Source organism: Kickxella alabastrina, assembly GCF_025024165.1.
Source record: "Kickxella alabastrina strain RSA 675 chromosome Unknown BX661scaffold_16, whole genome shotgun sequence".
In the NCBI taxonomy this organism is placed as follows: Eukaryota; Fungi; Kickxellomycota; class Kickxellomycetes; order Kickxellales; family Kickxellaceae; genus Kickxella; species Kickxella alabastrina.
The window spans coordinates 185,700-207,975 of record NW_026251487.1 but is presented as its reverse complement, the minus strand read 5'-3'; the positions used below and the strand labels follow the sequence as shown (position 1 = coordinate 207,975).

The 22,276-nt window shown below is 44.2% G+C and overlaps 9 protein-coding genes across 9 annotated transcripts; 6 read left to right on the top strand and 3 right to left on the bottom strand.

Moving 5' to 3' along the window:
- Positions 1-370: 370 nt before the first annotated feature.
- BX661DRAFT_225414 (uncharacterized protein) lies at positions 371-4,222 on the top strand (the record flags this gene model as incomplete). The annotated part of the gene is made up of 7 exons (XM_051538940.1): positions 371-1,300; positions 1,342-2,268; positions 2,751-2,923; positions 2,963-3,243; positions 3,460-3,605; positions 3,650-4,008; positions 4,036-4,222. The coding sequence occupies 7 exons, from the start codon at positions 371-373 to the stop codon at positions 4,046-4,048; spliced, it is 2,829 nt and encodes a 942-aa protein (XP_051390556.1). The 3' UTR covers positions 4,049-4,222.
- BX661DRAFT_184655 (methylmalonyl-CoA mutase metallochaperone MeaB) lies at positions 4,223-5,621 on the top strand. Its single transcript, XM_051536563.1, is given in 4 exon segments — positions 4,223-4,349; positions 4,367-4,542; positions 4,668-4,694; positions 4,718-5,621. The coding sequence occupies 4 exon segments, from the start codon at positions 4,277-4,279 to the stop codon at positions 5,414-5,416; spliced, it is 975 nt and encodes a 324-aa protein (XP_051390555.1). The 5' UTR covers positions 4,223-4,276; the 3' UTR covers positions 5,417-5,621.
- Positions 5,622-13,503: 7,882 nt separating this feature from the next.
- BX661DRAFT_38770 (uncharacterized protein) lies at positions 13,504-14,051 on the top strand. The gene has a single exon (XM_051539125.1). The coding sequence runs from the start codon at positions 13,708-13,710 to the stop codon at positions 13,990-13,992; it is 285 nt and encodes a 94-aa protein (XP_051390554.1). The 5' UTR covers positions 13,504-13,707; the 3' UTR covers positions 13,993-14,051.
- Positions 14,052-14,054: 3 nt separating this feature from the next.
- Positions 14,055-15,029, bottom strand: BX661DRAFT_184644 (uncharacterized protein). Its single transcript, XM_051536562.1, has 2 exons — positions 14,552-15,029; positions 14,055-14,276 (listed from the first exon to the last, which is right to left on the bottom strand). The coding sequence occupies exons 1-2, from the start codon at positions 14,856-14,858 to the stop codon at positions 14,248-14,250; spliced, it is 336 nt and encodes a 111-aa protein (XP_051390553.1). The 5' UTR covers positions 14,859-15,029; the 3' UTR covers positions 14,055-14,247.
- Positions 15,030-15,260: 231 nt separating this feature from the next.
- On the top strand, positions 15,261-17,029 carry BX661DRAFT_184641 (cytochrome c oxidase assembly protein CtaG/Cox11-domain-containing protein; the record flags this gene model as incomplete). Its single annotated transcript, XM_051536561.1, has 2 exons — positions 15,261-16,017; positions 16,840-17,029. The coding sequence occupies exons 1-2, from the start codon at positions 15,293-15,295 to the stop codon at positions 17,027-17,029; spliced, it is 915 nt and encodes a 304-aa protein (XP_051390552.1). The 5' UTR covers positions 15,261-15,292.
- A 44-nt stretch (positions 17,030-17,073) lies between these two features.
- On the bottom strand, positions 17,074-18,036 carry BX661DRAFT_184639 (scaffold protein Nfu/NifU N terminal-domain-containing protein). Its single transcript, XM_051536560.1, has 3 exons — positions 17,515-18,036; positions 17,230-17,491; positions 17,074-17,206 (listed from the first exon to the last, which is right to left on the bottom strand). The coding sequence occupies exons 1-3, from the start codon at positions 17,940-17,942 to the stop codon at positions 17,135-17,137; spliced, it is 762 nt and encodes a 253-aa protein (XP_051390551.1). The 5' UTR covers positions 17,943-18,036; the 3' UTR covers positions 17,074-17,134.
- A 58-nt stretch (positions 18,037-18,094) lies between these two features.
- Positions 18,095-19,799, top strand: BX661DRAFT_184635 (PPP4R2-domain-containing protein; the record flags this gene model as incomplete). The annotated part of the gene is given in 6 exon segments (XM_051536559.1): positions 18,095-18,402; positions 18,544-18,589; positions 18,699-19,030; positions 19,092-19,429; positions 19,441-19,719; positions 19,737-19,799. 6 exon segments carry the CDS (start codon positions 18,324-18,326, stop codon positions 19,797-19,799), a joined length of 1,137 nt encoding a protein of 378 aa, XP_051390550.1. The 5' UTR covers positions 18,095-18,323.
- A 167-nt stretch (positions 19,800-19,966) lies between these two features.
- BX661DRAFT_38745 (uncharacterized protein) lies at positions 19,967-21,115 on the bottom strand. The gene is made up of 3 exons (XM_051539124.1): positions 20,837-21,115; positions 20,304-20,707; positions 19,967-20,255 (listed from the first exon to the last, which is right to left on the bottom strand). The coding sequence occupies exons 1-3, from the start codon at positions 21,012-21,014 to the stop codon at positions 20,019-20,021; spliced, it is 819 nt and encodes a 272-aa protein (XP_051390549.1). The 5' UTR covers positions 21,015-21,115; the 3' UTR covers positions 19,967-20,018.
- On the top strand, positions 21,097-21,763 carry BX661DRAFT_38742 (uncharacterized protein). Its single transcript, XM_051539123.1, has one exon. The coding sequence runs from the start codon at positions 21,218-21,220 to the stop codon at positions 21,626-21,628; it is 411 nt and encodes a 136-aa protein (XP_051390548.1). The 5' UTR covers positions 21,097-21,217; the 3' UTR covers positions 21,629-21,763.
- The last annotated feature ends 513 nt before the right edge of the window (positions 21,764-22,276 follow it).

Below are 22,276 nucleotides of genomic sequence, written 5' to 3'. Positions count from 1 at the left end.
TTCGCGACCTAGCGTCTACATTGATCAAAGCCGTTTAGCAGCATTTTTTTAACGTAAACATGCTTGATTTGATCAGCTCAGCTCGCATTCACTCAATCGGTTGCGATTGAGGAAACTAAACTGAAAATTGAAGGCGAAAATTTGATCACGCTGGTGATCATTTCAACCCAAAAATAACAAGCAGCGCAGCTGTGTATCCTTTTTTGACAATATTGTTATGCTGCGCAGACAATTTTGAAAAGGAAATAAATGATAAATATGAAACTGAAACTGAAAAGCTTGATCTTTTCTGTTATTTTTTATTTTTGCATTATTGTTTTTTATTTCGCCCTCACCATTTACTTTTTTACTCTCCCGCTTCCCAACTGCCATGTTTGCACCTGACCCCGATGCGCTGGCCGCCACCGCCAAAACCCTCATTGACCGCGCCCAACACACACCCACTGCAGACCCAACCGCTATCGCCAGCGAATTGCGCCAAGTACTTGATGCCCTGGTCCAGGCAATGCAAACCCAACCCCAATCCGAACACTCTCGCACCCTAGAATACGCACTTCAAATCATAACACACCTCCTAACCACAGCCACTCTGCACAGCTCGCTTATCAACTGCGGGATCCAAAGCACAGTCCAGTTGCTTCGCACCATGCCAGCGGAAATTGCAGACACCCCGAGCCAGGGCTGCACCGATCGCAGGAGCATCCAGGGGGCGCAAGCCCTAGACGTGTGCTTTGGTGGACTATCCAGGGCGTACGAAATCATCGACAAGCGGATACAGAACGACCCCGGCGGTATTGATGAAGCCTTGCAACTTGCTGCCCAGTGCACTGAATGCATATGCCAGGGCCTGGCGCGGCTCTCAGGCGGCATTCTGCAGTCCCAGGTTATTTGGAAATCGGCCTTGGAAAACACAGCGCCGTTGGCTCTTCATCTGGTCAAAATATGCGAATGCTCTGCCCACCTGTACGCGCACTGCGCCAGCCCCATTGTGCGCCGCCAGCAGCAGCAGCAGTGCGCGGAGCAATGCGCGCAGCTCAAAATGGGTGTGTGCAGGCTGGTCGATTTGACATCAGCAGTCTTCCGCTCCGAGGCGCATTTGACAGGGGATTCTGGAATGAAGCGGTCGCTGATGGAGAGGTACATTAGCTATGTGCTGGGAACCCACAGATTAATGCTGGCGTCGCCACCGCAGTTCAAGGCACAGTGGCAGACCATCTGCGCTATCGCCACGCAATTCTCGGCTCCGGCGTTTGACTCTTCGGCGATGTGCTTACGCGTGTATAAAAAGTCGTGCGAGAGCGTTAAGACCTGGTGCTTACAGTCTTTGGAGCAATGGGCTAGGCCGGCTTGGAGGCGATGGAGGACGAGAAGCTTGCAAGGAGACTGAAGACGCCCTTGGCGTATATTCGCTTTGTCGTTTTCCAGATGCCCTCTTTGATAGCAAGGATCTCGGTCGATGCGTCGCAGTGGGCCGAGGTGGTGTCCTGTGCCATGGCGATGCTGGATGTCGTTTTTGGCAAGTTGTCGGACATTGAGGTTCTTGCTGGGATTTCTAAAGACGTGGCCAAATCGGTGCGTCAATTGGCTGTGCTGGCTTGCTCGAAATTTACTGTGACCTTGTTTTCGCACAGCCTGCATCCCGTTACTCAGTATGTGGGGAAGCTGGCACGAGCGCTTGGGGATGTCGACCGGTCTGGCGGACTGGGTGCTTCGCGGATACCGCTGCTGGACGGACTACAGAGCCCGGCGGCGCATCGCGAGATTCTGCGAATAGTGTTTGAAAATTTGAGCTCATTCACTGCGCATCAGCAGGAAATGCTCTTGTGCCCGCCAAACAGCAGCACCACGTCTATTGTTCGGGCATTTGTATTGGCCGTTGACCGCGATCCGGCATCCATGTTTGTCCACCATAGAGCAGACAGCGACCGGGACCAGGAAGAACCCTCGGAGTACGAGGATTTGGTGGTTTCCGCATCCCTGGGCGCATCAAAACTCTCACCGGCGCTTTTCGCGCTCTGGGAGAATAGCACATTGTTGGCCATCTTGTCTTCTTTGCAGGGAGGGCTTGGGGCGCAAATCATGGTTGACGCATGGCTGGTGCTCGCCAAACACGCACTTCCGCGATCCGTCGTTTTGTCGTCTATCGGTGGAATCGTGGAGGTGGTGGCTGCTGACGATCTGCTGTCGCTTGGTGATGCACAGAGAGAGTTGTTGCGGAGACTGCTGGCGGGGTTTCTGGCCCAATGTACGGACTGCGAGCGGGAACAGGTCCTGGGAAATGTGGTTGGACAATACTCTGGTGATAATAATTGTGTAAGGCTTGCACGAGTATGCGCAGTGCTTCCATGGGATAGCGTGGGCAGTGGCGGAGAGAAAATTCAGAGTATTATTTGTGATGTGGCAGCCCGGTTGGTCGCCCAATTGAAGGCGTTGAATAGAGAAGGGAATCTGGGCCGCGCTCCGCCACACGCTTGCTGCCTGGCTGCTGTGTTCCCAACAATCCATGTGCCCGACCAACAGCAGCATCGGCAGGAAAAACAACAAAGGCTTGCGAGCGATATATACAGCTTGATATTTGACACTCTTACTCAATGCTTAAAAGCGAAGCATTTCAACTCATGGCACCAGTGGCTCGTTGATAGCTCTCTGATTATTGCCGCGGCACTGACAACTGAACATTTTGCGCAGTCTGCCGAAATCCTAAGGCAAATATCTGGCCACTTATCCTCGCCGGTGCTTGACATCCGCAGTCGTCGTTTCTTCTGGCACGTTTCGCCGGGAGCTTTCTGGATGCCTGCATGAGCTTTCAATTGGACCCGGTGGTTCCTCAGTTGACCCAAGTGTTTGCCCACCTGCTGCGCCCTGACTCACCCTGGATTGTCCGGCATGAGGCCCTTGTTTGCATCACATACTTTGCTACACAGTCGGAGGACTCTACAATTTTGCGGCGCTGATCCCGAAGACATGTACCAAGTTCTGATGTCGTATATAAGGCGCTCTTCCACTCTGATATTAATATTACCTTGTTGGACATGTATCGGTCTGCATTTGACCTGCAGCTGCCGCGATTTCGGGACATTTGGAACACATGCTCTGGAGCATCCAGCAACGGACATCATGTCGCCACTGGTGCGGGAAAGTCGGCCGTCGCTGGTATTGTGGATTCCGCAAGAGCATTGATATTTGATCTGAACTCGCTTGGAGGACCGCTGCCGGACAGCCCGTCTGCCAATGCCTTCCGCAGTGAGCTGGCACAGCTGGCTCGGACCATAGAGCGCTGCTTGTCTGATATATAACTCACGTGATGGCATATAATATATCTGCAATTCATGCGCGATGCCAGACGGTGAGCAAATTTTTAATTTTTTCTTTAGATTTTGTGTTACAAATATAAATCAATAGATACATTTTTGCTTACATTTAATTTTATATTTAGCATGTCTGCATATCTGACCGAAGAATTATGCAAACTCGGGGTTGATGACGACGCCATTCTGGAGTACTGCAGCGGACTGCTCGAGGACGACACGATGGACTCTGAGGAGAAGCAAGAGGCCATAGTCGGATACCTCGAGGCCATCCTCGAGCAAGACGTCACTGCGCTGGTGCTCCAAGCGCTTGCGCTGCAGTCCGAAGCTAAAACACAGAGACCCTGGAGACGCAGAAATCCGCGCAAATGGCGCTCTCTGAAGCCCTGGAGAAGGAAAAAGAGGAGTTGCAGCGGGACGCACAGAGCCAAGTGGAAAAGCCCAAGGAGATGACGCTGGAGGAAAGGAAGCAGAGGGAGAAGCTGATTGCCGCATACGAGTATCGCAATGCGGAGATAATTGAGAGAGCCGATGGTGAGTCGGAGATTGTGGTCAGAGAGAACAAGGGTGCAGCTGCAGGCGGCAGCGGTGGTGGTGGTGCAGGTGGTGAGGAGGGCATTTTACGCAATAATAATGCCCAACTTGTTGCCGAAAAGGAAAAGCTGGCCAGGGATACCAGCCGGACGGCTCACCAGAAGAAGTCGAGAGGGAAAAGGAACTGCTGGAGGCTGATAAACTGAGAAAAGAAAAGGAGAAACGACGGACGATGAAAAAGGAAAAACGGAGAATGTAAGATAAACCAAAAAATCAAACGTGGGAAAGTCTACTTATCTATTGGTTTTCTTGTGTCTCTTGAGATTTTCAACGTTTGAGTTTCGAGACACAAGCCCTCTTTTTTATACTTTTCAACCTTATATTTTCTCTTTTTAACATTAGAATTCCAAATTTAAAAACTATTATTCTTAACGATGGTTTTATCGGGAAAGGCATTGGCGCTGTTTGAGGGTATTCGCAAGGGCGATAGGAGGGCGCTGGCTCGCGGTATAACGCTCGTAGAGTCCACCGATCGGATCACAGGAGCGATGCCCGGGAGCTTGTCTCGGCGTGCGCTCGGATGCCACGGCCCAGATCGCTGCGCATCGGGCTGACGGGCACGCCAGGAGTTGGCAAGTCGACGTTTATCGAGGCATTCGGCATGCTTCTGATAAACAAGGGACACCGAGTGTCCGTTCTGGTAAGCAACAATCCAAATCCGTCTCAATATCGAAAATCACAGGATATGCGGGTAATAAATAACCTAAAAAAATAAGCGCAGTCATTCTACATTCTCCGCAATATACGAACAATGGGGGCGAGTAGGCGGTTGATCCGTCGTCGGCGCGCTCGGTGGGTCGATTCTCGGCGACAAGACACGGATGCAGGATCTCAGCGTAGCCACTGAAGCCTACGTGCGTCCCTCGCCCAGCCGCGGGTCCCTAGGCGGTGTAGCACGCAACACTCTCGACTCCATAATCCTAACCGAAGCCAGCGGCTTCGACATCTGCCTGGTGGAGACTGTCGGCGTCGGGCAGTCTGAAACAATGGTTTCCGACATGGTTGACATGTTTATCCTTCTTCTGCAACCGGGCAGCGGCGACGAACTACAGGGCGTCAAGCGCGGCATTATGGAGCTCGCTGACCTCATCATTATCAACAAGGCCGATGGCAACTTGGAACTCCCGGCTAAACTGACTCGCGCTGAAATCACCAATGCCCTGCATTTGATGATCCCCAGGAGGAAAAGTTGGACGCCAAAATGCTTGCGCGCGTCGGCGGCTACAGGGTATAATTTGGAGCGCGTTTGGGGATCGATTGAGAAGTATTTTGAGGGGCTGAGGGAATCTGGAGAGTGGGATGGATTGAGGGCGGCGCAACAAGAAAAGTGGATGTGGAGGGAGGTTAATCATTTGCTCATGGGCAGGATTAATGCCGATGAGGCTGTTAGGGCTTTTGCAAAGTCTCTGGAGGAGAATGTGCGGAGTGGCGAGATTCCACCGGGAATCGCTGCTGAGAGGGTTGTTGATAAGTTCCTATCGTCATACATTTCACAAAAACATGAATTCAAGTGAGAATTGACTTGATCAAGCGCTATTTTTATTTTTCCCACTTTGCTTTGCTCGACAGATTCTTAAATCATAACGAATTATTTATCCACAAGGAAAACGACTCTAACAATAGCCTAACAAGAAAAAAGCCACTGTTCGGTGCAAAAAACGGCCAGCAAATGGCAACTCAATTTTCAGTAATAGCTTTAGGAATGGCTACCACAGATACCATGATTATATTTAATACATGAATGCCTGCAATAACGCCAAGCAGTATAAGACCGGCTTTCAGATAGCTGTCTCTTTCTTGGGTAATTTCGCGCTTGTACATGTACGCCAAGCATCACTGGATTCTGTTGGCAGAGCAATAGCAAAGCTAAATAGAAAGCACATAAAAAAATAAACTCTGAATGAGGTGGTTCATAATATTGAGTTTAACAGTGTTGGTAAATAAAATATAGCGCAAAATATGTATATTAATAAATAATAATTATGTTGTATGGAAACAGAAAAAAATGTATTTATGTAACGCACTCATGGATATCTGCATAGGAATTCGTATTAGAGGCTAATGAAAGCCAGCTTGGCATACCTTTTTGTTTTATAATGCTTGAATTATTTATATGAATCATTTAAAGACCGCAACTATATAGAACTAGCTCTTTTTGTTATAAAGCGTCCCCACAATGCTTTCTACTTTGTCTGTGCTGCGCAAAAAACAAGTGCACTGGTGGCACGCATAAATCATTAGCAAACACAAATATAAAATCAATTAGTTCATGTGTGCATTGCCTAAGGTGTAGTCATAAAAATTGATAGCTTTTCACTCGCACATATACATTTAGCTATTGGTTTTATCTAAAAAACCAGATTTGAAGCATTGCATTTATTTCATACATTTGGGTTATTGCGTAATCAACTTTAATTATTTTGACCAATCAATTTTGGGATGAGGCGCAGCAAATGTTTTTGAATAGCAAAATAGCAAACTTGTAGGGAAAAGGGGGTGCAAAAAAACCTAAGCCACGTTTTGTAAATGCAATCGCTAAACATTAACAATGGGATCTGGTTGTTTTATATTTCCTTTTTTGAAAATGTGCAACGACAGTCTATTCCAGATAAAATATATTTTGTACAATATGATTGCCCTTGTTATTTATTTTGCAACAAGAAACAATTACAATTTAATAAAGCCATTAATAGCTAAATTGTATACATTTTCCCTGTTTATTTGAAAGACAATTGTAGTGTTAGTTCTAGTATTGTGGTGGCGTGGGCACATGCATATGCTTTTCTTTTTATGCGCCAACTGTTTTGTTTTGTTTATATTTTGAAAAAGTTTACATTGTCAGTATATTATATTAATTTTTGTTTTGCTTTATACTATTTTTCTCTCATAAAAATTTGTTTTACTAAAATGCACTAGCACTCCAAAAACAACACGGTGCTAGCATGGGTTGCAAGTTTTTATAAATAGTACAGTTCTAGACGCTGTCTGGCATAAATTATTCTTTAAGCTCTTTCAACCTTTCTTACTCTTTTTACAAGTAATATTATCTTTCAACTAGCATTTGCACTTCATCAGTCATGAGATTCAGCGTGTCCACCGTATCCAGCGTATTAGTGCTATTGGCTGTCTGCACATTGACTGCAGCCTTGGATTTTACGTCGGCTGAAGCGTTTAAATGCGCACGGAATAATTGGGCAGAAATTAAAGATACTTTTAATTATTATTCATCATACATGGAATATTTTTGTTAGCAGACGATATTCAAAAAATCAAAGGGTTTCTTGGATCTCCGCCTGTATTGCCAGACAGTCCGCCAAACAATGAGTGGCTTCATCAGGCCGCTACGACATTGCCCGAATGGATGTTTACTAAATTTGGCGGTGACATTATAAAAAAGTGTAATTTGTAAATGAAGATAAAGTTCTTTATATAGCTATTCTTTTGTTATTTATACTAATAAATATTGAGCAGTATAAATATACCTGTTTTGTTAATATTGACAGCAAAAATTATATTTTGACATTGCGGGCAAAATTCATTTTGTGCGCAAAGGGGATATTAAAGTTGCTAAAAGAGGATATTAACTGATCTAAAAAGATTATAATTATTTATTCTTTTTCTACAAAATTGAGCAATAAAGTCCAAAATAAAAATAATAATAAAAAAAGTTTAATAAGCGCACTCCCACAATATTAAAATAGTATTATATTGTGGACAAATTAAGCTTGCTGTGATACAAGAAATTGCGGCTTGTCTCCGGCGATTGATTAATGAATCAATCGCTAGTTAATTCCCTACTTGGATATGCGGGAATTCATACGCACGCATAAATACCAATGAATATAACAGTGGAGGCTGTTCATCCCTTAGCTTTCTTTTAGTTTATTTATTATATATATATATAACATAACACTTGCTATACTGCCGGTCTGCTAAGACACAAGAATATACATTTTTAAAGTTAAACATCAACACAAACTTTAGTTGAAAATATAAAACAACCACCACCTCCAAATTGTTGTACACTTTTTTGACCTGAAGGGTATGATACTTTCTTGCAACTAAATTGCGCTTGACAAGGTTAGGGGTGGTTGATGTGCCAACTGCTGTGGCAAAGATGCCACTGGTCATGGCTAGGACCGAAAAGAGATAGCGTAAAACTTTATTTATAAAATACTAGTTAATAGATAGGCTGGTAGTTGTTGGTGATGGGAATGTGAATGCTTGGTAAGGTATCAAAACAGATGGTATGGATAGCGGGCAAAATCTAACTATTTATACTTAAATGAATTCTTGCAACAAAGGCTGTGGTGGTGTTCAAAGAGGTTTAATGTCAAGACAATTATTTTGTTTTTATTGTTTTCACGTTTCAAGTACAAATTAATTGCGGTTGAAGGTGGCTTGTAAATCCCATTCATAAGATTGTACTGCAATCAACCCTTGTAAATATGCTTATAATAGCTTGATCTATGTATTGTGCACTAAGACTATTGTAAAAACTATTTTATGAGCAAGTATAATACTAAAAATGGTTTAATATACTAGCGCAGCTACATATGCTATTGTATAAGAGCCAGTTGCATATATTGTTTGTGTATAGAAGCATATTCCAAAATACAACGTGGGAGTTAGAAGATCAAATATAAACATAATAAAATTACTTTATTTGTAATGTTTGTTTTAGTTTTCAAAAAGTATACCTAATTAATTATTAAGCTCAAATAAAAGGGAAATGTGACTGCAAGTGCTAATTAGGACATTAATTGAGTCCCTAAAAATATGTATTTGTTTGGATAATCAGTTTTTTATTAAAAAATTACCCATTGAAGCACTTTTGACTTCTTCTAGCTTTTGGCGTCAGGTTGGCATTGTTAAAAGCACAACTAAAAATACGTGACAAATAGCAGAGCAGAAGGCAAATCACTACACCCAGCCACTAACAACAAAGCGTTTCACGTCCATATTGCTATTTTTGAGTTGCACTAGACGGGATTTTTGCAAAGCAAGTTGTCGAAAAATGGGGCATAAATTGTGCACATAATGAGTACTTTTGTTTGGATTTTAAAAGTAACAACATATTAAATGTATCATTAGCTGCACGCACTTCAATATCCACTGTTGTTACTTTACTATTTTTTATTTTTTATTTAACAAAAAGCTGAAGCATTTTTTTGCTGTAATGCTCTCCAATACCAATCGCAATTCCAAGCGAATGTCAATACAGCCACATTGTTTGTATGCTTGCTGTCATCTCTTATTTTATATTTATTTTTTACCAACGCTCTCTTATCAACTAAATACCAATAAGCACAACGCAGATTAAGCTGGACAAGTGCCCACTAGTTGTACATGTGTTTCTGTTTGATGGCTGTTGCACATGATCAGCCAAAACACAGACTAAATCAGTGGCTGCAAAAGTGCATGCAAGCTGAAATTATGCAGTTTGATATTCTAATATTATCTGATTTTTTCGAGCGATATTTACAAAATTCATTCTCTTGGCTTTTTCAGTCTAATTTTTCTAATTAATTTTCAATGGAAATTTTGGGTGTGGTATGTACAGTGGTTTTATTTTCTGCCATGATGAGCGGCAAAGACAAAAATTAGCACAGTTAAAAGTAAAGTGCCATCTAAAAAGCATCGCCGCGCAAATTATAGCTGTTTAGAGCCCATAGAGCATCGAGTGTGAAATGTCGTTGGACGCTCGGAGATATTTGCAACTGGTTGTCATGTCTTTGGGCTTGGTACATGCGCTACTCTTTCTAGCCATGCCCGTGTTGTGATTTTGTGAGGAGCCCATCCAGACGCTGGCAATCCGGAGAAGGTATACGAGTAAACCCCGCCCTCCTCCCATTCCGCTGCCTCTGATTTCAGGTCTTAGGCGTGTCACCAGCCGGATTCATATTGAACAAATGTTCTGTGGGCCCCCGTATATACCACAGTTACGGGTCTTACGGAATGGAACCGGCCCGATTTTTATTAAAACCATGGGTCTATTTTATCTCCAGTTTTGTTAGGTTTTGTTGACACTCGTATATACCCCAGACATGACATTGATGAGACCAGTTGCAGATATCTTACCGAGTGTTTACTAGACACGTTATTTTTGTTGTGCGCGAATGAGCGTGACTGTGGATGTGACTGTGACTGTGGCAGACAGCGGCTATAATATATGGGCCGATGTAATGCAATGGATGATGCTGCGCGAGACCTGCTGTATATGTGTATGTGATCCCCTCCTACAAAAGTTGTGTATTGTGAACCGATAATCCATGTTGAAGTCAAAGTCGAAGTCGATGCTGCTGTGTGTGCGCGCGTGTACCGTAGTCATGACGTTGTAATGTTAGAAAAATGTGTGTATGTGTATTGGAAAAAAGGTGGTAGTATTTTAGAGGAAGTGGTGGTTGTTGGGAGGGAGATAGGGAACCAAAAAATATTTTGGAAAGTGGGCGCTCTTTTTATACGAAATGAGATACTCGAATGGATGGAGGAGAAAGGCAGCAAAAAAGGCACTGTCGGTTGGGGAAAAGAGTTGGAAAAATAAAAAATTCAGTGGGTTCTTTGTGTTCCGCCAGCCTGAAATATCTTTGTACTCTTTTTGCGCACCAAGGGGCTTGTTTCGGGCAATGAGACACCCCAAAACTGCCGAAAAATGGCATAAAAATATTTTCATATGCTTGAAGAATAAAATGGGGTTAGCATTGCATTGTTTGTACCGAAAAAAGCAAAATGACCAAGCCATTTCGCAAAATACAAGCATGCGGTTGGCCATTTTTGCAAGCCGAACAATAAAATTATTTGTTTTTTATGAGCGAGGCTTGTTCCAAAAATTAACATGTACATTTAATGAACCCGGGTAAGAGACCCAACATGAAACACGAACAATTGCTATTTGAACAGACAATTGATGACTCTCAAAAAACAGGCACACTGTTCCGTGACAGAAAAGTAAGGGGTAAGTGAGTATAATACATGTGTTGCATTTGTTTACGGAAACTAATATATTTTTTATTTGCCAACACTGCCCTTTTGTTGAAAGAAAGCTTGGAAACAAAGCATTGGACGCCATACATTTTTGTGTGTTTTGTTGATTTCTACCAGAATAGTGAAGAATGTATTTCTCTTACAAACTAAGAAACAGCGCAAATGCGCCGTTTTGACCAGGCAGAAAAACCATTGCACATATAAAGCTGATTAACGCAATAAGACATTTGCTTCTGCCTGTTTTCTGGGTTAGTAGGGCTGTTTGTTTGTTTGTTGTGATTTTCAGTGACTGGTCGAAAAATAGCTGCAATGTAATGATCACGCAGTTACTTGAATTTTACAATTTCAAAATAGGCAAAAACAATTTGGCTGTTTTGTACAATTGGATGTTTCATTTGATTTAGAAAGATAGATAATAATTGCAATAGCTTTGTTTATATCTTTTGATTCAACTTGCCCAATTTGTCTACTTAAATTAGCTTTACAAATTATATATCTAATTAAATCACTCAAGGCGTAAGATAGGCGTGAGGCTTTTTGTATGAACATAGAACATATACTGTGCAATCCTGACGCACAAATGTAGGCAGGCTTTTAGAGCAAGTGGTTGACCAAGTATTTTTTGTTGCCATCATATTTTTCTTATTTTTTGCATAGACCATCTGAACAGGTTTTGCAATGCACTGTATTGCTTTTATTTATCTTTTACATTCTTATATTTTTACTCAGCACATTGCTAGGTACTGGAGACTTGTTTTGCTTGAACAAAGTATGTTTACGCATGCCTTAAGTACGCCGGCTGTATTTATTATGGCAGTAGCCAAAAGAAGTATATAAAATACTTATTTTAATCAAGCGCTCGTCTGTCGACAAATTGTTGCCAGTAAAGTCAACTAGCGCATACTTTACCAAAACGCTCTCAACTATCGAGTTTTTTGAATGAGAATATACCACGTGATTATAACACATCCACCAATAAATTATGTTCTGTTCTTAGCTTGTCTTTGACTTACCTTATTAAAAGTATGCTGTCGCAGTTTAATTTCTAGGTTTAATAATTTAGAACAAAGATAATACGGATGCCGCTTTATCTACGTTGGAGATAATGCCAGAAAGCATTTGCTTGAATATCTCACTGCATGGAGAATACAGAACTTGTGCAAGTAAATATATCAACTTGTCCTACGGGTCTAAGCGATACGATCCGTTCGATTTGTCAATGTATACTTTCTTTGTTTGAGATTGGCTGTATGCCAACTAAATAAAATTGTATTCACGCAATCTTAGCACCAATGGTGTGTTAGAAGTGGATTGATTCCAACAGTATTCTTTTTTAAGCACACATACTTGACAAAGCCTGTGTCTGAGCCCCCAAAAGGCAATTGTCCTGAGGGATCACCTGGGCTGACCACTGTCTTGACTTGATTCTTAAAAACACTGTAGACAACACTTGAAATAATGCAATCCCAGGGTTGAATTATCCGGTTCAATAAACACGCGACTATTAATTTAATAATAAGCAAACATATTGTGACCATTTTCCGCACTAAATTTATATATTATTTTTGTTTTAAAAAATAAATAAATCAAATTGCTAAATGCACCTATGTGCCATGACAGTGACTATAATCCCAATTCGGATGGAGCAAAGACAAGCCACCATGTTTATCGCTTAAAACATGCACCTGCGCATGCACTGCTGGTAGTCCCAGCGACCCGGCACTCCGTTGCACTGCTGCCATCTCCAGCTGCCAAATCCACCCTGCGGCTCGCAATTGCTTCGGGGGCGCCTCGGCTTCAGCAAGGGCATCGCTAGGCATCGGCGCACGACAGCGGTGGCAAAAACAGCAACCAGGGCAAGAGTGCTGAATGAGAAGATTGCATTTTAAAAAATGGTTGTTGAATAAAGTAAGGATATTTCGGTGTGAGTAAAAAAGAACAAGAGTACCTAAAAACTACCAACTGAATACTCGAGAAACCATGTCTTATTTATACATGGCATTTTTAGCAATAATGGAAGCAGCATCCTGTACATGTCATTGCTGGAATGATTCATCCTTTTGTGAACATGCTTTTAAAGCGCTGACATCCAATGCTACGCGAATCAGTTTGTGAATTGACTTTAACGATCTTTGCAATATGCCAAACCTAACAAAAACAATTGACAGCGATATTCAACAAAGATACTATGTGCTTGGTAGTGGAGCTGGCCAAGATGAAGTGTAAGTTTGTGTGAAAACTCATTCACTTTTCCAACCCTGCATTCAATTATTATGCGTCTTTTTTATTTTAATTTTGTATTTGTTTAACAAATGGGCAAATTTCCAGTATGTTTTTTATGACACAGCAAAAATCAAAAGTACAACTTGGTTTTCAGTAAACGCACAAGACCAATCGAGCTTACAATGTATGAAAATAGGTTTGGTCAAATAACTTGTTCTTTCAATTGTAGAATAAGCGGATCAAGCAATTACGCATGCCTTTTTTATTAAATCCAACGCACTTCACTTGTAGTGACGTGGCCACAACAATGCTCCAAAATGAAAAATGAAAACAAAAAGAAAAATATCACACGCACACTTTTGTATTGCCATTTATTTGTTTTTTATTCCCTTTGACAATTTATATTCTACAATTCATTTGCTTCGAGGTTTTTAGTTTTTCAATTTAGAGATTGCGCACCACGCGAAAGATTGCATTTCGGACGCATTTTTCTTTTGACAGTACAGTACCAGCTTTGATCTCATTTGGTCTTTGTATTCGAGTACTCTTTGTCCGCGTGCTTTATTTATTGTACAGGGTTTGTTCCTGAGTCAGGCACATGCGCATTTCTGTATTCCAGCAGGCGTCTGTCACGCTCGCTTCGTTGGTCGTATTACTGATAATGTCTTCAGCGGCTAAAGCGACTTTGCAGAGCCAGCTGTCATCGCGGAAGTTCTCCAACGCGCAGTTTTCCAACGCATTGAGCGGGTTCCAGCTCTCGCGACTAGCAGAAGCCTCACAAAAGCAGAGATCCTGGCTAGACATTCAAAAGGGCGAACTCCTTGCGCCTGTGCTTGTCCCGCGGCAAATAGGATCGCCGGGGTACCGAGCCGCGCAAGGGTGATTGTGGACACTTTGGGAAAGCTCGGGTATGCGATCTTGTGGTGGTAAATTTATGACAAACCACTTTAATTGTATTTAATGTATTGAAGTTACAATAGTCATAAAATGTAATAATAGAAAGACTAAATTAAAAAAGAATATATCAAAGCTCCATTATGTTGTCGGAATTCGGTAATAGTGATGATATGTGGAAATACCCGGCGATGATTGATGAAAAATGTGGCATGTGATGCATCGAAAACCCCCTAAATGTTTTCTAGATAATGCTGATTGGCCGTTTGCCCTCTAAATCAAAAAATCAAAAAATCAACATTTTGTACTTTCTCATTGCCACCACGCTTCATCATCAGCAAGCGGCATGATCGAACATATGAATTGTAGCGGAATAATGACAATTGGGGGCGGCGGAATGAGAAGCAGTAGCACGATAAAGAAAAAAGAAGAGAAAATGGCAAAACCGTTAGTACCCAGAACGATTCACTATATACAGTTTTTGTTTTTGTTTGTAGCTGCGTGCACAGCGTTGTGTATAAGGGAAGAGTGTGTTCTCATTTTGTTACCTTTGTTACTATGCACGGTGTACAAGAAGCGTGCTATTGTGTCGACCTCATCTACAGTGTGAGTGGTAAAGTGACGGCTGGCGGCAACAACCAAGTCATCTTTGGACGAGCGCGCCTTTATATTGAGCTTGAAAACCTGGCGGTACTTGCGTAAAACCTGGATATTGAGAGAGTTGAAGTCCAACTGCGAGTACTTTTGTGCGCGGCCGCTGTTCTTTGAGGATACCATGTTGTGCTGGGTGGCGTTGCTTGTGGAAACAGAGGCTGGGGCGGCTATGGATGAAGAGGGTTTTTGCCTAGGAGCCATGTTTGGTATATGAAGTATTAAAAATACGAAGTGTTACTTTTTAGAAATTTGCGAGGTGTTTGAATAAATTTAAAGCGAAATACAAAATAGGACTATTAAGGAGCAAAGAAAGGGGAGAAAGGTTTTTGCAGGCAACGCTCGCTTGCCTTTTTGGCATGTTTTTTTGTAGCGTGTGGAAGGAAAAAAAAGCCATGCAGAAGCATCATCTGCACTCAGTCAGACCAAGAGTTGCAGCCCAATTTTATGTGGGCAATTATATATTTCTCTGGATGCTGATTGGGCAAAGGGTAATCAGGGCGATTATGAGGATTTTTTTGAGTTTGTGGGCTGAGCTGGTTCATTTGGATAAGAAAGCATGAAAGGACAAAAAACAAGCAAGCAAGCATTTTCGTCTCTAAATATATAATTTTTAATTTCAAAAGGTTCAATTCATAATGTCTGTTGGAATCCGGCACTTGCGCGGTCTATATTCGGGATCAACAGCGATGAGGCTGGCTCTACAAGGTCTTCACGGAAGCAATGGCAGTAGCAATTTGGCGAGCCTCCGAATTCTCGGCGGGCACAGCATTTATGCAGGCCCAAACAAAAGCACAACCACATCGATGCGTCAGTTACACACGACAAAAACCGCACATGAGCAGCAACAGCAACAGCAACAGCAGCAGAGAAGGAGGCACGTTGATCCTCGCGAAGAGTTTCGCCATTACAATGAGCAAGCACGGCGCAAAAACGTCACTGGAATCCTGTACGTCAGCTCCTTTGTAATTATCTTCTTAGGAATTTCATACGCTGCCGTGCCTCTCTACCGCCTCCTCTGCAAGCGCACAGGCTTTATGGGCACTCCCAAGACCGAGCCCACAGTGCGTGATATCGAGTCCCTGCGTCCCCTGGAGAACCATCGCAGGCTGCGAATCAAGTTCTCGGGCCAGGTCTCCACAGTGCTCAATTGGTCATTTAAGCCCGAGCAGCGCCAGGTTTCGGTTGTGCCCGGTGAGACTGCGTTGGCGTTTTTCAAGGCGCACAATCGGTCGGATAAGCCGATTGTCGGGGTGGCCACGTATAATGTTATTCCAGAGCAGGCCGCGCCGTATTTCAATAAGATCCAATGCTTCTGCTTTGATGAGCAGCAGCTGGATCCGCAGGAGGAGATGATATGCCTGTGTTCTTCTTTATTGATCCAGAATTTGCCGCTGATCCACTGATGGACGACATTGACACGATCACGCTCTCGTACACCTTCTTCAAGGCCGCGGCAGATAGACGGAGGGAATCGCAAAAACGGACTGTGTGCAGGTGTTTGTTGTTTTTGTATTGCATTCAGGATGAGGCGAGTCAATACATAAATAAATAAAGACGTGAATTCCGTATTTGCTTATTTTGAGAGTTTTTCTGGGTTTGGGTCTGGGTTCTGGGTCTGGGTTTGACTGGTGCGATCGCTTTGCTTTACTTTGCATACTGGCGTCCAAGCAAACAAGCAAACAAACAAGCTTTTCTGTTCTTATTATCCAATGAGCGCACAACTCGATCTCATGCTGCTCAATGGCTTGTTTATGCACGCGCAGCCATATGCCCACCTCCAATATTTGTTTATGAGTAAAAACATGTTGCGGCCAAACGTCTAGGCTCCGCACTGCCAAGAAAGAGGGTTTCAGGTGGCACGAGCTTGCTGGCTATAAATAATGCCCCTGTGGCCATACAGCAAACCAACACATCTTGTTTTTCCATCTTACACAACCTCGGTTTAACTTTTACTATCGCTTTCTCACCTTCCCAGAAACCAATCTACACGTACACCAACTCCCTATCAACCATGGCACACCTGTTTGATTCCATCAAGGACAAGATCGAGTCTACCATCGACAAGGCCAGCAGACGGCTGAGCCACGACGACAAGGACAAGACTGCCCCCCCAAGGACAGCCAGAATGACGGCGGCAACAGCAGCAATGCCAGAACAACGACGGCCTTGGCCAGCAGAACAGCAACACTGCCAATGACTATGCACAGAAGCCCCAGAACCACGCCTCTGACCTTGGACAGCAGGGCCAGAATACCGGCAACGCCTACGGCCAGCAGGCCAAGGATCTCGGCCAGCAGACCGCCCAGAACCTCGGCAACAAGCCCCCTGCTTTCGGGCAGAACAGCGGACCCGGCGGCGGCTTCTCCATGTAAAATAATTTTATTTGTTTAGTTTACTAGAATATAAAAAAGGTCCTTTTTAAAATATAAGTTTTTCTTGTTTCAAAATACATAAATTTGTAAAGAATTTTTTATTCTTCATGAAGTATTATACTTCTCTTGCAAGGATGCCTCGAGCTTTTGGAACTCCTTATTCGCCTGTGCCTCCAGCTCATCCCCGACATCTTCGACACCAGTGACCTCAGGATATAGTACGAGAGCATGCCCTCAACGCCGTGCTTCAGCGTCACCGAGCTCGACGAGCATCCTTTGCACGCGCCCCTCAGCCTAATCTTGACAATCCCCGATCCCTCATTAAACGAGACAAAGTCCAAATCCCCTCCGTCCTCCTGAATCGCCGGCCTCACGCGCGACTCTAGCAGCTCTTTAATCTCAGCGACAATCTCCGAGTCATGCTCAGCCACGTCCATCGAATCACTTGTCTTCTCTGCATCTCTCGGATAAGCGAGCGTCCGGACGAGAAATGATCCATGATGGCAGCATATACGTCGGGCTTCATCAGCTGCCATGGGAAGTCCGGGTCCTTGCGCACGGTGACAAAGTCTGAGCCAAACATAATGCCCTTGACGCCCTCGATGGCGAACAGCCGCGTGGCCAGTGGCGATTTGAGGCCCTCGCGTGGAGACGAGAACTCTATTGTGTGCTTGGCGCCTTCGGGGAGAACGGGCACGCCGGGGATAAACTGCAGGGCGTCTTCGTTGGGCGTTGTGGCTGTTTGGATGAACATCGTGCGCCGGGCCATTGTCTGGGCGCTGACGCTGGTGATGTCCAGTCGCGGTGTGAGAAGCCGGCTGCTGATGTGGCGTCTGAGCGGTTGCTGTGTCGGCCGAGTCGATGTGCGCAGAGCGGCGGCAACTGCCGTGGTTGTGAAGAGCCGAGACAACATATTTTACGTCTGTGATTGTAGTTTATTTTGAAGTAGTAGTGGTCGTAATGTTGGAAAAAAGAATATAATTTGAAAGTGAAAATAATTTGAAAGACGGAGCGAAGCAAAGAAAAGAAAAGATGAGATAACAGGGTGAATCGATATTTGTGCCCGTCCAATTATTTGCACCAATCTTGTCGAGCATTCACGTGAGTGATTAGCTGCTTCGCCAGATATTTTCTCCTTTTGAACCTATGCGCAGTTGGAAAAAGTGCTATTTTTTCTCTCGATTGTTCTCCCCCCGCTATGCTCTTTTTTCCCTTTCAAGTTTTTCTTTTTATTCGTTCGCGTCTGTTTCAAGCAACTTCCAACTTTATACCTATCAAGTTTACATCATTTAGAATGAGCGCAGCGAGTGCAGATGCTCAACAAGAACAACAACAGCAGCAACCACAACAGTCGACTGAGACCAGAGACTCAGGTAAAGACACCCCCGTGTTCGATACGCAGGCAGAGCAGACGAGCACAAGCATACTTGTGTCGAAAGCATTTTTTTATTTACAAATACTGTTAACGCTAATCTGTGGCTTCTGTTGAATTGTGTTTTTTGTTCATTTTGTAGAAAGGGACGTGGTTTTGGAAAAGATAGCGCTAAATGAAAACAACACGTACGTGCATTTCCAACCAACAACAACCAACAAAAAGCTCTTTCTTGATGGCGACAACCGACAGTGCGTTAATAGACACTTTGTACTTGCTTTAATTATAAATTTGTAGTATGCCGTGGCCAGAGCTGCGGACAATCATCAGACAAAAGCTAGCGCAGGCGGTTGACACGCTAACACATCGCCAGGAGAATAGACAGAACCGCAGCCAGGATGAGAGTGGGACTGGAAACCAGTTGGATACATCTACAGCCGAGGCTCAGTCTTCGCGTAAGCGCACAAGATCGGAGGACACGGGCAAAACCGGCGACACTCGGCCACCTGGCCAACAGGCCGGCTCCCCCGAAGACAACAGTGAATCAATTGACCAAGATGCAGAAGGCATTGAAGAAGAAACCAGCGAATCTCAGCATATCGAAGATCCCGACAGCGTCGACGTCCAGGGTATGTCCCTCGAGACCCCGAAGGATGCAATGACCAATGGCCATGACTCGGACGACCCAAGATATCCATGATCTTGAAGAACGCATTAACTACTGTTTGCGCACTTTCGACGAGGCGCCCTTCACGATCCAGCGCATTGCTGAGCTGCTGATGTGGCCCGAAAGGCACTACCGTAATGTCATAAAGTTTTTGCGTGCTGTCGAGCGCGTCGTCTACGTGACATCCACCGTGGAGGAATTCCCCACTACCGCACACATGCAGGATGAGAACGATGGTGGTGAGCTCCTTGAGGATAGTCTAAATGCGAATGCGCCACCATCGGTATATTCGTTTGTTGATACTGCTTCTGTTACTGCGCGGGGCTCGGGTTTGTCAGACGGGAATGTGCAGACTAGGGCAGTGATGGCTAGAGTCCCGGTGACGCAAGTGTGTTAATGCCGAAAGCGAATGCGAATGCGAATGCGAGCACTGTGCCGCTGGACGCCTCTGATACGGGCATTTTACATATTCAGCCTACGTCGACGGATGACACAGAGACAATGTCAAAAATTCGCGACAATGTCGATGCTGATGTGCCCGTTTATATCGATGATCATGTGGGCGGATCAAGCAAACTGACTGTGAAACCGGTGTTTCCGGAAATTGAATTGGAATCGACAGTAGAACCGTCCGAGGTTATGTCTGAAGTTGTGTTTGAAGAAACAAGGATGCTTTGGCGGAGAGCAAAGATGCAGATGAGGACCTGAGAGAATATTTGATATATGTTTAGGTATTCAAATATATTTTTAATAGACAACAATACAAACAAACAAACAAACATTTGTATTTTCTTGGAGGGCGAATGGGGCTCCGAATGCTTTGGTTAATGGTGTATGGAAGAAATAAAATGATTTTTAAATAGAGTCGGGCTCGGCAGCCGAGATTTGTTGTGGTTCCTGGACAAGGCCATCAGTAACATCAGCAACAACCGCAGCTTCAGCAGCAGCTTCTATAATGGTGGGCGCTTCTGAATTGGTCTGATCTCCTGTGGTGAGAAGTGTGTCAATAGGGGTCGTCTCGGCAACAAAAGCTCAGCGACAGCATCAAGCCGAGCATCTACTGCAGATGTCTGAGTATCAACAACATGTGCTTCCGTAACCTGGGTAACATCAAGCTCAGTCGTAATCTCAGGAGCGACCTCAGGATTAATCCCGGAAGTGACCTCAGGACTAGTCTCAGCAATGACCTCAGGACTAGTCTCAGCAATGACCTCAGGACCAGTCTCAGCAATGACCTCAGTACTGACCTCAGTAATGGCATCAGCGACATCCCCAGTATTGATCTCAGTAATGACCTCAGCGACATCCTCAGTATCAACCTGCATGGGCGCATCGCCCTTCTCAACATCTACAGACTCGTCCGGCTGAACGGAGCCCACCTCAGGCATTGCTTCTCCAGTCTCACTTTCCAAAACACCTGCGATAGCGTCGATATTGTCTACCGATGTTGAACTATATATTGCCGCGGCCACATCCTCGACAGCAGCTACAGCTGCCTCCAACGCGTCCGCCGGAACATCCGCCGTCTCTTTCATCACAACACCGTCTTCCTCTCCGTTATCCGGCTCTTCGATCACCTGCACTTGCTGCTGAGGCACACTTTCCTCCTCGTCATCCTCATGAACGACTGTCTGGCCAGCTACAAAATTGCAAGCAAAAGAGTGAGAGTACAATAAACGCTTGGGGCAATTAATATATGCAGGTGATAAAGCACTACTCACTCTGTAAATGTATTGATTACTTTCCCTTTCCTTTCCATTATACATACTTTTCTCCCACTTGAACACCTTGTATGGCGATGCAACGGCATTGTCCTCAGAGGTTGCAGACTTTGCAGGTGACGCCCACACTTTCCTCCATGCATACACGGGTTGCTGGGCTGAGCGGGCCTGGCGGAATGCCTCATTGGCAAACGTATAGCGCATGCGCTTTTGGCGTCCCGGCATAATAATAATGTTAAAATAGGCGGCAAAGGTGACAAAGTATAATGATGACGGTATTAATAGAAAAAGGGTTAAAGAGAGGCATGAGATCCTCGTGACCGCCGGCGCCTGTCCGCACGTTTGGCAACTGTAACACCAGCTCCAAACTTATAGGCATATCACACGTGATGTAGGCGGTGGCTATTTTTAGTCTGCAGAGTGCATGCATGTGTGAAAATATCAAAAATAATGAAAAGCACTATCAAATCATGCCTTGCTTGGCATTTTTTGATACACGACTTTTAATATTCTTCCCGTTGCGGTTATTGTTGTTTTGGCATGTCTTCCATGCAGGAAGAGCAGCACGCAAGGAGGAGCATCATCACCATCACCATCATTGTGTGTCCTCCCCTTGGCCAAAATGCCAAAAACACACATTCGAAAACAAGTTTCCAGATTTCGCATCGATATTGTTTTTTTGGGCAAAGTTATTTTTGTTTTGCATTTTACCATTTGATTTCGATTTTTTGGTGCGGGCGCCGCAGATCCACATTATTTTTCCAAGCCACACGCGCTTGCTAATTGCCTGGTCCTTAAATACATGGAAGTTAAATAGCAAAGAGCTGTCGTCACTCTAATTTGCAAGCCCGAATCCAAGCAACAGAACCAGCTTAAATTAAACAGTAGGCTCCACCCCCTATCCCCCCTTTGTCTACTGCTTTTAATTATTGCAGTAGGGCTGAAAGAATGCTTATTCGAAGGGAAGGAGAGGGAGAGAGCATGCTCGCTGTATACGTATATATATACATACCACAATCTTTTTAGGTCACATGCAGCCCACTCACAAAGAAACTGTAGCGGATTTGAGTAGCGTGATTGGCTTTGTTGTGGTGGTGTGAGGGTATCACAGCACTTTTGCACACGCAGAGTGGAGGTATCACAGTCGGGCCATTTGTATGTTGCTAACCGCCTGTGAATGAATTTTCCAATTATTTCTACACTTGAGCTGCCTATTTAAGCGCCTGCCAAAATAGGCAGCTCAAGTTCAGCTTTTATTGCCAGAATAAAAGCTGTTGTCCTTTCCGCTGCATTTTGCCACACCCAAAATAAAAAACAAGCTCGGCAGCGACCAATATTCGGGCCAAAGGAACAACACACAAAAAGGGATTGTCACCAGTGAGAGCGCAACAAAAAATGCCGTTTCAAAAAATCAGTGCCCCATTGGCTGGCAAAAAAATCCATTCTGCAAGCATTGATTGGCTGCAAAGCTAAAGTGTTCTGCGTGG

Excerpts from the sequence above, each read along its gene's own strand:
- BX661DRAFT_184655 (XM_051536563.1), top strand. The coding sequence starts at position 4,277 with ATGGTTTTATCGGGAAAGGCATTGGCGCTGTTTGAGGGTATTCGCAAG. Across the intron at positions 4,543-4,667 it reads GACACCGAGTGTCCGTTCTG|GCGGTTGATCCGTCGTCGGC; the intron begins GTAAGCAACAAT and ends GGGGGCGAGTAG.
- BX661DRAFT_38770 (XM_051539125.1), top strand. The coding sequence starts at position 13,708 with ATGCGCATTTCTGTATTCCAGCAGGCGTCTGTCACGCTCGCTTCGTTG.
- BX661DRAFT_184644 (XM_051536562.1), bottom strand. The coding sequence starts at position 14,858 with ATGGCTCCTAGGCAAAAACCCTCTTCATCCATAGCCGCCCCAGCCTCT. Across the intron at positions 14,277-14,551 it reads CACCGTGCATAGTAACAAAG|AGGGCAAACGGCCAATCAGC; the intron begins GTAACAAAATGA and ends TTTTTGATTTAG.
- BX661DRAFT_184639 (XM_051536560.1), bottom strand. The coding sequence starts at position 17,942 with ATGTTGTCTCGGCTCTTCACAACCACGGCAGTTGCCGCCGCTCTGCGC.
- BX661DRAFT_38745 (XM_051539124.1), bottom strand. The coding sequence starts at position 21,014 with ATGCCGGGACGCCAAAAGCGCATGCGCTATACGTTTGCCAATGAGGCA. Across the intron at positions 20,708-20,836 it reads GGTGTTCAAGTGGGAGAAAA|CTGGCCAGACAGTCGTTCAT; the intron begins GTATGTATAATG and ends GCAATTTTGTAG. Across the intron at positions 20,256-20,303 it reads TTACTGAGGTCAGTACTGAG|GTCATTGCTGAGACTAGTCC; the intron begins GTCATTGCTGAG and ends ACTAGTCCTGAG.
- BX661DRAFT_38742 (XM_051539123.1), top strand. The coding sequence starts at position 21,218 with ATGTGTGAAAATATCAAAAATAATGAAAAGCACTATCAAATCATGCCT.